We start from the raw sequence: 18,563 nt of genomic DNA, 5'->3' as shown, positions 1-18,563 counted from the left end.
GTTCAAGCCCCGCGTCAGGCTCTGGGCTGATGGCTCAGAGCCTGGAGCCTGTTTCCGATTCTGTGTCTCCCTCTCTCTCTGCCCCTCCCCCGTTCATGCTCTGTCTCTCTCTGTCCCAAAAATAAATAAACGTTGAAAAAAAAAATGTTTTAAAAAAAAGAAAGGTGTCAGGGAAATGAGATTGTACATTTCTAACAAACTCCCAGATTATTCTGGTGCTACAGATCATTGAACCAAAGTTGCAGTAAGAAAGGCTAAAGTACAACATGGCCCCACTGCACTGAAGAGAAGAGCTGAACTCTTCCTTCTTCTCCACACTAGAGTTTCCCTCAAACATTTAAAACATGGTGCGTGTTTGGGGCGCCTGGGTGGCTCAGTCGGTTAAGCGGCCGACTTCAGCTCAGGTCATGATCTCGCAGTCCGTGAGTTCAAGCCCCGCGTCGGGCTCTGTGCTGACAGCTCAGAGCCTGGAGCCTGTTTCAGATTCTGTGTCTCCCTCTCTCTGACCCTCTCCCGTTCATGCTCTGTCTCTCTCTGTCTCAAAAATAAATAAATGTTAAAAAAAAACAAAACATGGTGCGTGTTAATTTATGCAGGATGGCCAGATTATTTTTTTCCATTACAATTGTACATTGGTCAATTGTGCATATCCCTTACTCATTCTAACAATCTAATTAACTTAAATTATAACTAACTTAGTTGCTATAAGTGATAAATGACCTGCTTAATTTAAACCAATGATATATGAACTTTTCCCCCTCAGTTCTCTCATACAAGGAAGGGAAGTGCGTTCATTTAACATGCATTAACCTGGAAGGAGATGCGAAGATGACAAATTATAATTTATTATTGACTTTTAGGTAAATGTCCTGTTACCTGCAGCAGCAGAAATTCTACCAGAAATGCCTAAATATAATTGTATTTGTAAAGACCTTCAATTTTTACTTCAATTAATTCAATTATGTACTGTTTGGATTCCCTTTGAAGCCTGTCATGATATTCAATTTGTGTTTTGTGACATTCAAGGAACTTTCTCTATTTTATCCAATTTGATCTTTGAGGAGAACTAAAGGATTATCACTAATTTCTAGATGAGAAAACCTAGACTCAGAAAGAGCAAATCCTCATCCTAATGGTGGCTGAACTGTACATGCCATAGAAAGAGCTAAAATCGAGGTCTTCTGACCTGAAGCCCTGTTGCCTATTACAGCTATATTTTATATTTGAAGAGTTAGCATTATTTAGAAAAACAAGATTCTTTTACAAAACAATTTTAGTCACATTTTTACACAATATACCTATTGCTGAAACATTTACCTTATTTTCCAGACTGTGCCTGGCTCACTGTGGCTTTAGTCAAATAAACTTCTTTATGAGTGTCATTCTTTACAAGTAAAAAGTACTTAGTTCTGATGCACTCCTCTTCTGAATTAATAGGATTAAATCAGCCAATTTAAAGGACTTTTACAAAAATGCAAAATATATATTACTAGTTTTAAGAAGCACAGAGGCATTTGTCAAATTTTCTGTGAAAAAAAAGACCCAATGGCATTCAGTTTTAAAATGTCCTTATATTGGGTGCCTGGGTGGCTCAGTGAGTGAAGAGGCTGACTCTTAATTTTGGCTCAGGTCATGATCTCATGGCTTGTGAGTTTGAGCCCCGCGTCAGGCTCTGTGCTGACACGCAGCCTGCTTGGGATTCTCTCTCTCTGCCCTCTCCCTGCTCGTGCGCGCGCTCTCTCTCTCTCTCTCTCTCTCAAATAAATAAATAAATAAATAAACAAATGTTTTTAAAAAAATAAATAAAATGTCTTTAAATTTATATTTTTACACATGTATTGAAAGAATCTCATTGTAAAAATTCCCTTAATAAGACCTAAGGAAGTTGAGCCACATTGTAGGGTAAGTAAAGTCCTAAAACAAGCAGTTGTATATACAAAATTTTATCTCAATAATTTATACAATAGTAATCCCACCACATACAAGATCTGTCCAAAAGAACTTTTTTAATGGGGTGCCTGGGTGGCTCAGTTCGGTTAAGCCTCTGACTTCGGCTCGGGTCATGATCTTACAGTTAGTGAGTTCGATCCCTGTATTGGGCTCTGTGCTGGCAGCATAGAGCCTGGAGCGTGCTTCGGATTATATGTCTCCCTCTCTCTCTGCCCCTCCCCTTGTCATGCTCTGTCTCTATCTCTCAAAAATGAATAAACTTAAAAAAAAATTTAAAAACAAAGAACTTTTTTAACTAAAAAAGACTTGACAGGGTTTAATCCCAGAAAAAAATTGCCTTTACTTAAGTAATGATACTCTTAAACTTCCTTCCATGTTTATATGCATAACCAAAGACACAACCAAAGTATCCCTTGATCTAGCCCTCTTTTACCCAGCCAGGAGGACATTGCTGACCTTTGTAGATCTCAGCGAGTTTTATATCCCTTCTTAATTCCAAGAACACTTTTTGCATGATACTTCTGTGGTAACATTAAATTATATATTATTTTACATTACTGTGTAACTTCTATCACTTTGTGAACCTCCACAGATCAATAATATTTAGAACAGTGCTCAAATACAGTGTTAAACAGATTTTAATTATTATTAATTAATAGGCTTGGATGCAGGCAAGTTGTAGTATAAATACTATTGAATTGAAAAGCAGGAGGCTTGGATGTTTGTTGTTGTTATTGTTGTTGCTGCTGTTGTTTTAATTATCTCTTATGTGATTCTGAGATTATCTCTTCTTTCTGAGTTTTCTTTCCAAATGTTTATGCCTCAATTTTCTAAACGTTGATAGTACTTACAACCTGTATCACTATATCAAACAGTAAACACATTCCTCCTTGAACACAGTTTTAGAACTGCTTGACCTATCTTTCCATCTAGACAATAGCTGACACTGACAATTATGCAGATAATTGTTTATTATGCAAAATGGGCCACTTTCATTAACATGTTTTTAAGGTATTTTTTTTTAATTTATTTTTTATTTTTTTAATTTATATCCAAATTAGCCTATAGCGCAACAATGATTTCAGGAGTAGATTCCTTAATGCCCCTTACCCATTTAGCCCATCCTCCCTCCCATAACCCCTCCAGTAACCCTCTGTATGTTCTCCATATTTAAGAGTCTCATATGTTTTGTCCCCCTTCCTGTTTTTATATTATTTTTGCTTCCCTTCCCTTATGTTCATCTGTTCTGTCTCTTAAAGTCCTCATATGAGTGAAGTCATAGGATATTTGTCTCTCTCTGACTAATTTCACTTAGCATAATATCCTCCAGTTCCATCATTAACATATGTTTTAAATGTAGCCTATTTTAGAGAATAGAATGGAATTTCATCAATATTTTCTTCAATAAGGTATGCCTTGTCTCGCATCTCTCCTGAATCATCAATCATTTCTCTACTAGATTATTTCACAATTGGCATATAAATACGGTGTTATTTAGTTCGTGGAAAAAAAAAATCTCTTGATTTTATTTTCCTTCCAGCTACTACTGTCCATGTCTCCATTATAGAAAAAATCCTTGGAAGAATTATCTATAATTCTCTCTAGTCCCTGAGCCCATGTTCTCAGGAATCCATCCTAATTGTGCCATGGCTCCCACACTCAAAGACACTACTTTTATCAAGGTCAACAATGAACTTCTGTTGTTGAATTTAATGTGAATTTTTGCTTGTCATCTTTGAAGAAACATTAGCTGAACATGACATTGCTGATAATACGTCTTCCTTTACTTTCTTCATTGACTTCCTGTATACTACAAACTACTAATTTTTCTCCTACATGGTTTCTCTGGGCACTTCTTTTCAGTTCACTTTGAAGCTCATTTCCCCTTTCTTTACTTTCTTGGCTTAAGAGAATCCCAGAACTCAATCCTCCAAATTCTTCTACATCCCTTTGTTATCTCATAGAGTTTCACGGATTTCAAAATTTCTATATGCTAACTGCCAAATTCATATCTCCAATGACATCTCCCATAAACTCCAGAAATTATGTACTCAAATGCCTTCCTGGCATCTCATTTAGACATCATAATAGTCTTGTCTATCAAATCAAATATGTCCACTTGATTTCCCCCCAAAACCCACTTCTTTCACAATCTTCACCATCTCAACTAATGGTATCTCCATCCTTAAATTAAAAAAAAAAAAAAAAAAGATGGAGTCAGATTTGACTCCTCTATCTTCATGTCTGATCCATCAAAAAATCCCGTTGACTCTACCTACATATCATCCTCTTCTCCTACCTCACTGCAACCAGTCTGGCCCACAGACCATCATTTCTTACCAGCATTATTACAATATGTCTACTTCCCTGACCTCCCCCTTTCAGTGTATTTACAATACAGAAACCACAATGATCCTATAATAATAAGAGTCAGATTATGTCACCTCTGTGCCAAAATTCTCCAGTGAATTCCCAACACACAGACTAAAAGCCAATGTTTTGACAATGACAACAGTGGAAGAATCTAATCTTTTTCCTTCTACCAACTCTCTGATTAAATTAATCTTCTTTCCTCTATCTCAGTGTTTTTCAGCCATGTTGTCTTCCTTAGGATTCTTAAACATGGCAGACACATTTTTGCCTCATGACATTTGCACTGGCTGTTTCTTTTGCCAAAAAATATTTCTTTCCCAAGTATCTGCATGATTTGCGACAGTAATTTCTTTAAGTATTTGTGAAAAACATCACTTTCTCAGTGAGCTCTTCCCTTACCACATACTTGACTACTACACTCCCACCATTCTCTAGCTAACTTTCCTGATTCATTTCTCCCCATAGCACTTATCATCTTCTATTTTGCTAGGCAATGTACTTATATATGGCCTGCCTTTCCTATCAGAATATAAACCACATGATGACAAGGATTTTGGCCTCTTCCATTTGCTGACATATCCCCTTGTTGCCAGAACAAGGCCAGAAACGTAATGGGCATTCAGAAACTACTGTTATTAACTGTTGACAGTTAAACATCACACACACACAGTAAGATTATCCCTAAATTCTTGAAACTACAGAAGCCCAGATGAACAGCCTCTGTTTAGAGAAAATACATTTGGGAAAACAAGTGCGTTCATTCAAACATGACACATCTACCAAAATTAAACCATCAGTGACTTGCTTCATAGAAAAAAACATATATTACATGTAAATTCTTATTATAAGATTGATAAGGCTTCTTCACTAAGTACTTAAGGGGAGGTATTCAGAGCAAGCCGGCTTCTTTTCCCATTAATTTGACAACAAAAATGTCCACTCTAGATTGCATTTTGTGGTTGGAACTCCTTAGTGATTTTAATGATTCACTTTAACCCATTCTGAAGGTTACCAACCATCAAAGACACTACTCTTATCAAGGTCAACAATGATCTTTTTTTTTTTTTTTTTTTTTTTAATTTTTTTTTTTTTTCAACGTTTATTTATTTTTGGGACAGAGAGAGACAGAGCATGAACGGGGGAGGGGCAGAGAGAGAGGGAGACACAGAATCGGAAACAGGCTCCAGGCTCTGAGCCATCAGCCCAGAGCCCGACGCGGGGCTCGAACTCAGGAACTGCGAGATCGTGACCTGGCTGAGGTCGGACGCTTAACCGACTGCGCCACCCAGGCGCCCCAACAATGATGTTTTTAACTGGAAGGGCTTATTAACCACTAGAAGACCACAACAGTAAAAATACTGGAAAGCACCTTTAATAAATTCACAATCTCTGGGTGGTACTTAACTGAAGGAAACTAACTCCAGTAGAAAATGCTTTGGGAGTAAGTGGAAGTAATCTTAATATGTGTTGTAAACAAGAGGGAGCTACATAATATTTTTCACAGTTGTTCCCATAGGGAAACCTTTGGTCTGTAGACAATCATTCACATCTAGCAAGATAATAATGTTTCACAAAAAGCATAATTGACGGTATTATGCTCACTATGCGACACACTGACTTAGGGGGATATTCAAATGGAACTGATAGCTGAATTCCCCTTATGCCAGGTTCAAAGGATGTAGTAAGAAAAAAGATGATACATGTGAAACATACGCATATCATGCATACACATATATGTAATAGATATAAGCCATTCACATATAAGGTAGTACTAAAATCTAAAATTAGGAAAGGAAAAAGAAAAGCTAGAGAGACTATACAAAAAAGAAAAAAAAAATGAAAAAAACACTACAATTCATAATAAGAAATGAGTCTTTGTATATTCAATTAACTTTCATTTTTCTCCTCCTATTCCAAAGCTTTTGTCCAGTTCTTCTTTATTTTACCTACCTCATTTTCTGGTTCTCCAAACAAATAATATTGCAGATGCTAATGATTCCTGGGCAAAAATATCCTGAACCCATGAGTTCCTTCACAACGATTGTGAAATATGGAATGTTTATACTATTTATTACAGGATTGAAATCGGTCATCTCTCACAAGTTATTTTTTTACTACATCTGCAGTATAAACTGTACACACCACTGAGAGAAGTCCAACCTATAGGGCAAAATGTATATCATAACCTTATAACATGAATTCCAGATACATACAGCATCCTGATCTCCAAGTTTCCTTACCTGCTACTCAAGAAATAGATTTAGGATGCATACATGTGCAAGAATTCAAAATATGCAACTGAAGGGAAATCTCTTTACAAAACAATGGAACCAAACAAGCTCCTGTGGATTCAGAAGTTCAAAGTTAAGTCTTTATCAAAGAGCATTCTTCGGATAAAATGGTTATTATATTTTCTGTTGGCCTTTAAGAAATCCCTCAAAATAACCTTGCAGCTGCTCAAAGTAGCTAATGCTACTGATACTGTCTGCATCCCTGGTCAGCATGTAAGGAAGCATGAACCATGGAAAGCAAAGAAAACAAAGTGGAGTTTGTGACCAGAAAAATTAAATATTTTTGAAAACAAAATTATTTTTTCACTTCAGCTGATGTTTCCAACCTCACATTGTGGCAGTGTTTTAATGCCCAAAGCACAAACTTTTAGACGCTCCCCAAACTATCTAAGCAATGGGTGGTATTAGCTGATCTCAATTAGTTAGAATCAAAAGAGAAGGAAAATGCCAAGAGAGAGCTATGATCGTTATCTCAGAAGTAGGAATGTTGTGTACAGGCAATCTGCCTCACCATAACCCCAAATTAGCAGGAATTTTTACATCATAGCTGTTTATTTTGGAACAGCTCACTTAAAAATATCAGGATTTGAACTATTTTCCTTCTCAACTCTCAGATATGGTGGCGAAAAGGTGGACATGGAAGTGGTTCACATTCTTGGAAGTGGATGTGCACATTCATAGTGCTGAATAGATGATTTCCAAAGAGATGAGATATTCTTTTATTTTTTTATTTTTTAGTGTTTATTTTTGAGGGCGGGGGGAGAAACAGAGTGTGAGCAGAGGAGATGCAAGGAGAGGGAGACACAGAATCCAAAGCAGGCCCCAGGCTCTGAGCTGTCAGCACAGAGCCTGACGCGGGGCTCAAGTTCATGGACCGCGAGATCAAGACCTGAGTCAAAATCAGATGCTTAACCGCCTGAGCCACCCAGGCGCCCCAACCTATTCTTTAAAGTGTGAAGAGGAGTGCTCTGTTAGGGTTGTGAATAATTCTCCTAGTAAAGATGACCACTCAATTATTAGCATACAATCTGGAAACAAAAGGCTAATAGTAGCTATGGGGAGCTAGCAGAGGTGTGTGTGTGTGTGTGTGTGTGTGTGTGTGTGTGTGTGTGTGTATCTTTGGAGGGTGGGTTGGGAGGAGGTTTCCATAATTCTCATCCTGCATTCAATCTTTGTTGCTGCTTACCAGGCTGCGACATGTCAATTACCCAAATGTAAACAAAAATCTAAAAAACATAACACTTGGAAAGTATACTTAATAGAAGAACCATCAAAAGAGTAATTCTTACTGCATTTAATCCAACACTTACACCAGTTCTGCTTTTATATAAATAAGCACTAGGCACTGAGAGGAGTGACAGTCTATACAGAGATAAGTAAACAAGACTTTGAACTCACAGGATTGATTCCAAGTCCAAAAACATGTGCATACAAAAACAAACAAAACAAAACAAAACCCTCAAACTAGGGATAAACTAATTAGTAGCAGCTATATGGAATTAATTAATAATATTTTTCTATTTTTAGGCGCTAATTTGCTAGTTTCAAATAATCAACTTATCACATTTGAGTTCATATTTTATAACCATTTGTATGGAACTATCATTATGAACCCAAATGATCACGATGACGATATATATTTTTTTCCATATATTTATCAAAAGGCATAACATCTCACAAGTGTGTAGGTCTCTTTGGGCCACGATGTCATCTTAAATAGAGCATGTGGCCTTCTTCAACTCTGTTTAATTTTGACAACTGAAAATCATATAGCCAGCCAAACATCAGCATGCTGCCTCTGTAAATGTTAAAGCTCACTCTGATGGGTGAGTGCCTCAGGGAAGAACCACTAATGACCAGGAACTAAGAAATAGGATCAGGCAGTTAGTGTCTATGCAGCACGAGGCTGACTCAGGAGCTGAGCCACGACCCAATCTGAAACCTTGGCAAGTTTCTCAGTTTCTTGGTATCTCAGCATACCCATATATGTAGGAAGGGGATGATAACGATCCTCACCATAACAGCCGGTGCTAAGGATGAAATGACATCACACCGCGTTTATACCAATGCTTTGCTCTCTGTTTCTTTGCAAGTCTGATTTATTTTGTGTTGTTCACACATATCAATGCAATCTTCTAGTGTTATTCACTCTATCATAGGAACCAGAGTTTCCTTTTCCTTTTTCCCCTTCAACCTCTTTATTTTCAAACTTTCTGTATCTTTTTTTTTTAATTGTTTGGACTTTCATATTTGTTTTCTGTTCTTTTCTTAAGATTAATTCTGAATACAGGCAAATGAACGACTCTGACTTGTGCATACAATGGGTTGTGGAAAATCCATATACTTGGGGAATCACATCCCTTATCAGGATAGAGAACTCTTCCATAATTCCAAAACATTTCTTTCCATATCTCTTCCCAGTTAATCCTGCCCTCAACCACACAGAGGCAATTTTCTGGGTTTGTTTTTTTGTTTTCTTGTGTGCTTTTTTTAAACAGCTTAAAAAATTCTAGAAAAATATTAGAACTCGAAAATAATATGTTGCCTTAACTCTTTAACTTAGGAGATATAAATTCCAGACAGATACCCACGTATGAAATGTGTAATGGGTATAATGCCAATTCCACTTCCACTTATATTTGACATGAAGTTAGGTTTTATTATTGATATTCAATTTGAACTCAGTAAGTTGTTTTAAACAGCTATTAAAACTGCAGGCATAAGTTTTACCTACCAAGTTTGGTATAAAGGAGTATAAGTCCCTACATCCTTCTCATCACTTAAAGTATTAAAGAAGCAAGAAGAGAAAACAAAAGAAATACATTTTTAAGAATAAAACTTGGCATAGTCCCTGTCTATCTATCTATACACATAAACATACACACATGTAAGATGACTAAATATAACTCATATAAACTTTGCTTTTATGTTAATTTAAACATTTAAAAACAATTAGCATATTTCATTTCTTAAAGAGATTTTCATTTCTGTATTTCAAGCCTTCCACATGGTCTTTTTAAAAGAATAAACATGTATATGTTTGAGATCTTAATGGTAGGTTAGTGTATTAATTTTTTGAAGATATCTTACTGTGTTTAAAAATAAATCCCCTCTAACTAGGGATGAACTAATCCATATGAGCTATATGAAATTATGTTTTTTCTATTTTTAGGGACTGATTTGTTTTAATACAAATCTGATTATAACCTATAAACCAAATCACCAAATCATGTTAATCAGTAGCTGATCATTGTAAATAATGAGCTGAAAAGGGTACACGAATAACCCAGGCACCATTTCCCTCACAAAAATGATAATTGGGCATTGTATTCTATAATATTTTTATTAACTGATGCCAATACTATAAACATTTCACTGAAGTCAGTACGCATTTCTAAAGAAAAGAAATACAGTCATCCAAAAGACAATCTGAAAAACATTTACAGACTTACCTTTGTAAGTCAGCTTGAGTCGTGGAATATTTTGCTTAGCAGTTCCAATGACAGGAAGAAACAGCATGGTCATGCTTAGCATCATCAAGGCATGAAAAAGGTGAAAATTGTGGCTTCTGGACTTTGGTCTCTCATTTTTAGTAGCATTCATGATGAAAACAATGTCCTCTTTCAAACAGTGAAAATTCAATCTAAAAAATAAGAAAAGAATCATTAATAAAGCAGTTTGCTGATTTTCCTAGACTTTCTAAATTATAATTTTCTGAATGTGTATAGATTTTAAAAATAATAATTGCACCTTCTCCCCTGTTTTGATTTTCCAAATTGTTACAAGGGAAATGAATCAGAACTGATTGATAAAATTCAGGTCTGCCTTTACTCAGATGCAGAGGAGAATGCATACTAAAGTTTCAACTATTTATGATAATAAGCTTCCCTTCTGTAACAAAGTTTTGTTTTGTTTTTAACACAAATGCAAGAGGAACCAACTCTTTCTAACTTCATGAGTTCTTTACTCAAATAAGAATACAGGTAGAAGCCTATTCTTTCCCTATATCATCCCCAAGGAGAAAGATCCCTAAGCAAAAACAAATAAAAGCTGTCATGTTCAGGGAGTTCTTCTCTTGTTTCTGACATAAAGATTTTTTTTAAGTTTATTTATTTATTTTGAAAGAGAGAGACCATGAGGAGGGATAGAAGGGAAGACAGAGAGAGAGAAAGAGAATCTCAAGCAGGCCCTGTGCTAACAGTGCAGACCTGGGGCTCGATCTCAGAAACCATGAGATCGTCACCTGGGCCAAAATCAAGAGCTGGAGGTTTAACTGACTGAGTCAATTAGGTGCCCTGTGACATAAAGATAGTTTAAAAGTCTGCCTAAAATTGGAAAAATTGGCAATGATTAGGTCAGAGCCACCGCCACCAATTTTAGGCCTGGGATAATGTGATTTAACCTGCACTCTATATACTATTCCACACACGGCAGTAATGAAAAGAAAAACAAAATGTAATATAAAAGGCTTTATAAAAGAGAGGAAGTTGTGATCAACTAGGTTGCCATAAATAAGCTGCCTTGCTTGTCTTTCTTAAGACCTGAAATAAATTAAAACACACATTTCAAACTAAGCCTGATAATAATAATGACAAATAATATTGATTGAATATTTATAGGTACCAGATACTTCCTTTAAAATGCTTTCCATAACTGAAATAACTTAATCCTGTTAAATGAACTAAACAAGGAGGCCGTGAGACTGGGGTGACTCTAATGCAGTGGTGGCCTCCTAAGCAAGCTGAGATGTAAGTCTACAAAATCAAAGTTACAAAATCGAAAGTTACAAAATCAAAGTTACAAAATCAAAACACGAGGGACAACCAATCACAAAGAACCAACTAGGCCGCAGGCTGTAGCCAATTTTTTCTCTGCTTTGGCACTTTCTCTGCCCAAGTCTTTACTCTGGCTCCCAGAGGCAACGTGCTCCTAACCACTTCCGGTTGGGCACTACAGGGCTGGAATCAATTTTTGCTCAAATGAACTTAAAATTTTAGTATGTCTCAGTCTACCTTTTACTAATGCCACTGACAGCCTTAAAGGATACATAATTATTTACCTCATTTCACAGATGAGGAAACTGAGGTATACAGTTAAATGGATCTCCCAAGATCACATGGTCACATAAGAAGTGAATTAAAATATTTGGCCAGGACCTTGGCTAGAGTTGGACTCTTAACCCACTCTTTGGGTGTTTTGCAAAGTGGTGGAATCAAGGGATCAACTCTTGCAGTCTTCAACTTCTCTTCTTTCTCCACAAAGTTACTGCTGTCTTTCTGAGAAACAGCCCACAGAGAGAATCTCGCTATGCCTACTTCCGGGGAAGATTCCAGATGTGGTACCTGCTTTACCTTTTGTCCAAAAAATTTCTATACTTCATTAGTAATTGCTGTAGTATAAAGTATCCTTTATAAAAAAAAGTATACTTTAAGTAGTTTTCTAATTATTGAATATCAAAATGTTCTATGTATATGCTTTAGTTTTAAGACAAGGTCTAATATGAGTGAACTTTCTTATGAAAGAACAACTCTTAAGTAAATGCCTCTGAATATCAAGGATCTAGTTACCTTGAATCTCACAAGTTAAGATCAATCTGGGAAAGTGAAGTAAAATAAAATTTAGGGATGTATTGATTCATTGTTATACATGACAAATATTTTAAGGAAATAGACTACAAGTTTTATGTTGTTTCTTCATGAAATGTTGAACATAAATGCTTAATAAATTATACTTTTTAAAGTATTTTAATTACTTTCAAAGATACCTGTAAGAAATACCTAACTGTTCTGTCTTATGTGTAATCTGCACATATTTAATTCTTTTATTTAGAAGATTACCACATATGTGAATAACCAAGGTAATTTAGATACTCATTTAAGAATATTGTACTAAGGGGCTCCTGGGTGGCTCAGTCGTTGAGCGTCTGACTTCAGATCAGGTCATGATCTCACTGCCCGTTGAGTTCAAGCCCCACGTCAAGCTCTGTGTGACAGCCCGGTGCCTAGAGCCTGCTTTAGATTCTGTGTCTCCCCCTCTCTACATCTCCCCTGCTCACACTCTGTCTCCCTCTCTTTCAAAAATAAATATTAAAAAATTAAAGAAAAAGAATATTGTACTAAATATGCCACATATTACATATTTTATTCACAGTTACTTGGCATTTCTTGATGGTTTCACTTAATTTGAGAGAAAACAGGAATGTCCTTCTGACCAAAAAGATCTATGCCAACAGTAGCCCTTTATGAAAATTTTAGTTTTTAAAACTTTATTAATGCGTATTTTAAACACCAGTAAATCCTTCTTTAAATAATGTATTTAAATTTTTTTAATGTTTATTTATTTTTGAGAGAGAGAGAGAGACAGAGACAGAGTGTGAGTTGAGTAGGGTAGAGAGAGAGAGGGAGACACAGAATCCGAAGCAGGCTCCAGGCTCTGAGCTGTCTGCACAAAGCCTGACGCGGGGCTCGAACCCACAAACCATGAGATCATGACCTGAGCCGAAGTTGGACACCCAACCAACTGAGCTACCCAGGTGCCCCAAAATAATGTATTTAAAATAAATTCTTCAAAAATAAAGAACTGTATTACTATTTAAAGTAAATTCTTCAAAAATAAAGAAATTACGGCCACAAAACAGTCACTTTAGCTGGTCTACAGAAAAGTTTATCACAATTAGTTTTAAATCATGTGAGTTTTAGGGGCGCCTGGGTGGCGCAGTCGGTTAAGCGTCCGACTTCAGCCAGGTCACGATCTCGCGCTCCGCGTCAGGCTCTGGGCTGATGGCTCGGAGCCTGGAGCCTGTTTCCGATTCTGTGTCTCCCTCTCTCTCTGCCCCTCCCCCGTTCATGCTCTGTCTCTCTCTGTCCCAAAAATAAATAAACTTTGAAAAAAAAATTAAAAAAAAATCATGTGAGTTTTAAGTTACTCAGTCTCTTAAGAAATGACTTGCAACCTTTCAATTTGTCACTTATCCCAGTAAAAAACAGATACACCCACTGACTTACAGGATCTCCTTAAAAACTTACTACGTTTTTGCAAATAAGAACATATGTACAAGAATATACACGTAACAGTCATTAACATCATAGCTGGTCCCCAACCGTTTGTTAACCCTTTATAGATGAGGAAAAAAAATAAGATTATTTTCTGAAAGGAGTGATTGATTATATACAAATAATGGAAGCACCATGAAATAATTTCTAAAATTAAGATAGTTATGGGATGCTATGGAAGATAGCTCAAACGTGTATCATACAGATTTAAGCAAGACAAGGATAGTTTCATGGCAGACAGTGAAAGAATGGAAAGCAAAAAGAACTAGTTTCGGAAGACAGTGATATTTCCTTAAGGGCTCTTGAAAAACCTGAAGCATTATAGTCTTGATTAGATTGCTATGAGGAGAAAAGAGGGACAGAGTAGCATAATCCAGAGAGGTGGAAGACAAAGGACACCAAATAAGAACTTGACCTAACTGCGAAATGTGCCTCATGCCTGTTCTGGTACCTAATATATTATGACTCAAACAGTGCCATTACTCCACACTGCCTTTGAGGTTAGATCTTATGTGCTGATTCCATCCATACTCATCAGCAACTCTAATCCCATTTGCCTGTTGCTTCCATTTTTCCCTAGATCTACATGTCAGCAAAATATGGGTCTCTGATCGAAGAAGATCCACAGCCTTGATCTACAAACACGTATTATTTCACCTACCCTTGCCCCTCACCAAAATGAAAGGCAAATTGAATGCAGAGTTTAAGTACATTAAATTTTTCATTAGGCTTAGTTTTTCTGAACTTCTGGACATGTAAAATACTACTTTTTTTTTTTCACGAAATGCAACAATGCATGTAATGTGAACGTATGTTTATGTACACAGGCAAAAGAGAGGGAACTTTCCATGTGTGCATTTTATTAGCAATAACGACCTCAGTACAGGACCTTTCTTGGGAATTAACGACCAGTTGGGGTTAATGGCCCTTGGGTATGTATTGAGATATCTCCTCCTCCAACTGATCATTAATCGCTAAGACATGCCCTGTGCCTCTACCACTATAAGTTAAGAAGATTGATGTTTTGGCTTTCAATGAACAGTAGTCATACTGTTCCTTGTAACCCAACTCATTAATACTGTTAAATAAGTTAAAAATAAAAGTTCTGTTTTCCTTGCTACTATGACAGTCTGATAAGTGCACACACGTGCTGAAACATATGCTAAGGGTGAGGGACAAAATAAAACAAAAGTCCTGAAACTGCTGGAACTTCTTGACTTTAAATATTTTCTTACTATAAAACAGTCACTCTCTATAATCTGCTGTTCCTGATTCACTGTTTTCCTTCCCAACAATCCTCTGAATTCAATAGTTAATCTTTTAATTGAGGTAATTTATGGGTTAAATATATAGCCAAAACCTCTCCACTAATATGATACTTTGCCATCTTCCTTCCAATGGATGTGGATGTGTGTGTGTGTGTGTGTGTGTGTGTGTGTGTGTGTGTGTGTGTGTTATGTATGACACGTGTGTGTGTCCTGCATCTGGGAGGAATTATAGAGAGAAGTAGGTGTGATTTAACCTAAAGTGGGTGGATTTAGTGAATTGCATAGGTTATACTGCATGCTACTGTCTGTAACAAGCTCGACCTGGAGCCAATTAACTGCATGTAATCTATTCCAGATGTTCACTGGAACAAACAGCACTCTTGGGGATCTTCAGATGTGGAGCCAATAGAGAGTGCTCTGATTATGAAAGAGTTTTACACACTGTTCCGCTAAATCAGAGATCCAAATGCATAATCTAACAGTCAGGAAGGCCTTGTGCCATTTCCCAAAGGAATACAGAGTCCAGGACTTATTGGATGGGTAGTAACTCATCAAAATATTATTTGAGAAGCAAAGGATATGCAATTTTATATGTGAACTTCATTGATTTGACTTATTTATCTATACTTATTTGTTCCAAATATCATTAAGATAATGTAATTATGGTGAAAAATATATCCTATGCATAGGACAAGAATTAAAATACACAAGTCTTAACACATAAAACCTTAAACACTTACATTTAGGATTTTTTCCTCGGGTGTGTGTGTGTGTGTGTGTGTGTGTGTGTGTGTGTGTGCGCGCGCATGCACGTGCTCATGTGCACACATTGGGGAAAGGAGGAAAATAATCTTTGATGCTGAATTTATAAAGAGCTGTTTGTTGCTCATACCTTTGTGGTACACGTAAGGTCACTTGGGAATATTTTTACTCATTCAGGAGACACTAGGAATTATGACTACACCCAAATTAATAGTATTATCTGTATAAACTAACTCTGGCTTAGTTTTAGCTCATATTTTTGACTTATTGTCTGATTAGATGGATTTTCTGTAGGGTACACAAAACTGATAAATTATTAGTAACATAACTTCATGATACATATACGGACAAGAAACCAAACGGAAGTTATAGAAGAAACTTGAGAATCAAAGAAACAACACAGGCAAGCAAAGAGAAGAATTCTGTTTGCAGAGGGCTATCTTATGTTCCATGGATCAAGTGGAACAAAGCAGATGGTGATAACAAGGCAGAATGCAACAGGATGTAGGAAGATCCACCAGAATGGAGCTTGGAATGCGTTCATGTACATGTATTTTATGTCATCCTTTCTACATTTTTCTTTGTATTTTCTAATATATCTAATATCCTGCTGCTCAGCGCAGGCAGGGGTATGCAGTCACTTCTCAAGTGTACAGAACTATCTCCAGTGAGGAGAATTTATAGGGCAACGATATTTGGTTGAAAAATTTTAACTCTCCATTAATGGACTTCATTGTTTTAAGATGTCATGAATTCCTCAACAATTAATATAATCCCATGGAGTCTGAGAGACCATTTGATTTTTCAGAGATCATGAAGAGCAGATTGAACATTTAGTTAAATGTTAATTTACTTCCTAACATCCTTATGATAATAGCCAGTGATATTTCACTATATGCCTAAGTATGAATATCATCAGTAATCAGCCGTGAAGTTCAGCTGAATTCTTTGCCAGTAAAGATACATTACATCAGTGACTTTTATTTTGCAGTGGTTTAACCACAATGTTTACATTGCTAAAATACACTGAAAATATACTGTATAAAAACCTGCTCAACAAAGCACCATTGTTAAACGTTACTTGGGTTTCCATGCCTTATAGCCTTGTATGTATGGCCAGGTCAAATTATTCAGGATATCACCCCTAATGAATGCAGTTCAATAGAAAATAATAGTAAGACTTCAGAAGGCACACGTGTAACCTGTTAGAATATAGTGGGTTGCACTTTTTCCTGAACACAACAGAAACAACAAAACAATGCTCTTAAGAGCTCCTAAAGAAATCAAGTGTTCCCAAGGTACAAACTGCTCAAATAATTAACATATTTGCAAAAAAAAATTAATAATAATGAAACACTACTGTAACATGACTTTATGCTAATCATTTTCATTATCCTAAATCTTACACCATTTTGCTACTCAAAGCAGCACACTGTTAGTTATCATTTCACAGGGTCAGAGAAAGCACCAGCAGCATAATCTTAAATTTGATTAACCTGCAATTCAAAGACTTACGATTTTCACTTTCCAACTCTTACAATCTGGAGAGTATTTTAATCGATGCACCTTCTCGTGACCAAGATCATCTTATTTCTCACCTTTTTGAATTCTGATATGCATTTTGAGGATTATAAAATATTTATATATATTCTACAGAAATATTTATAGAAATTACAGATTACTTGGCAAATTTCAATGTCTGTCATTTGTACTCAAAATAAAAATGTATAATTAGGCTGATTGTTTTTTAATAACCCCCACCTCAAATATTCTGATATGTGCCTCCCATGTTTTAAAAAAAGTGGCTTTTTTTTTTATAAATAGACTGTTAAATAAAGAAGAGTAGGAATTACTGAAATTGAGATGGCAAAACAATTGTATTCTCTTGAAACAATAAAATAAGAATTAGCCATGTGTTTATTATTGAGAGGTTATTCTAATTTCTTTTATTGCTTTTACCTTTAAGGAATGTCATTATTATCAAAACTGAGTGCTACTTTGGTAAACATCTAAAAATTTTAACTTCCTTTCTTGAAATATACATCTAGGTATTAATGTGGACATTGAGCTATACACTCAATAAAGATTTTTCCCAAACTGTATAATGTTTACCTAATATTTATGCTAATGTGGGCAGCAAATGGATTGGGGTCTTAAACTGACTCTTTAATGATAAAATGTACAAAACATTCTGTATACAAACTAATTTAGTGTCCCGATCTCTCTAAATAACCGCGCACTAAGAAACTTGTCTTTCAAAGCAACATATGTATTTTATTGTATTAAAAACTATTACGGTGCTTGCTTCAGCAGCACTTATACTAAGGCTGAAGCACTGCAAAGAGGAATAAGGAGAAGAGTGTGGTACCAGCATAAGAATGATGGACAAATGCGCAGTTAAGAATTTTTTATTTCCTGACCTGTACGGTGCTCCTGTTCTTTACAATTTCCGTATGCATAAGTTCTGATAAAAACATATTTATTGAAATAATTACTTATGTTAAAGGAAGAAAACGTAAAGAGATTTTTTTATTATTCAATGCATACCTTCCAAGACTATGAAACAGGAAATTCACCATATCCTTAAAAACAATACATACAGGTTATTAGTTGCCGACTGATAAAATTTATTATCAACCTTATACAAAACCATTTATGTACAACAAATAGTATTTAAGTGATTTCCTGCAGGAAGTTTAAGTTAAAACATGGATTCACACGACAGTTAATTAGAATCTCAAGGATGTAACTACTGGAAACTAGTAAATATTTCCAAATGAATTAAATAATGTTTAAAGACATATAATATTGAATAAATATAAGGATTCTCTGTAAAACTCCTAACACTTATATAAACAGACCAAGAA

At 35.9% G+C, this 18,563-nt stretch overlaps 1 protein-coding gene across 3 annotated transcripts in view; it reads right to left on the bottom strand.

Annotated features, from left to right (window-relative positions):
• The window catches only part of SEMA3D (semaphorin 3D), a 198,770-nt gene that overhangs the window by 117,931 nt on the left and 62,276 nt on the right, over nucleotides 1-18,563 (bottom strand). For all 3 annotated transcript variants that reach the window (XM_086696799.1, XM_086696800.1, XM_086696798.1), the window contains one exon: nucleotides 10,067-10,257. In XM_086696799.1, the coding sequence (XP_086552925.1) occupies nucleotides 10,067-10,217 (151 nt within the window). In that variant the 5' untranslated portion in view covers nucleotides 10,218-10,257. The remainder of the gene's footprint in view (nucleotides 1-10,066; nucleotides 10,258-18,563) is intronic.

Source organism: Puma concolor, chromosome A2 (genome assembly GCF_028749965.1).
Source record: "Puma concolor isolate L17-30 chromosome A2, mPumCon1.1.hap2, whole genome shotgun sequence".
NCBI lineage: Eukaryota > Metazoa > Chordata > Mammalia > Carnivora > Felidae > Puma > Puma concolor.
This window is presented reverse-complemented; position numbering and strand designations above follow the sequence as displayed.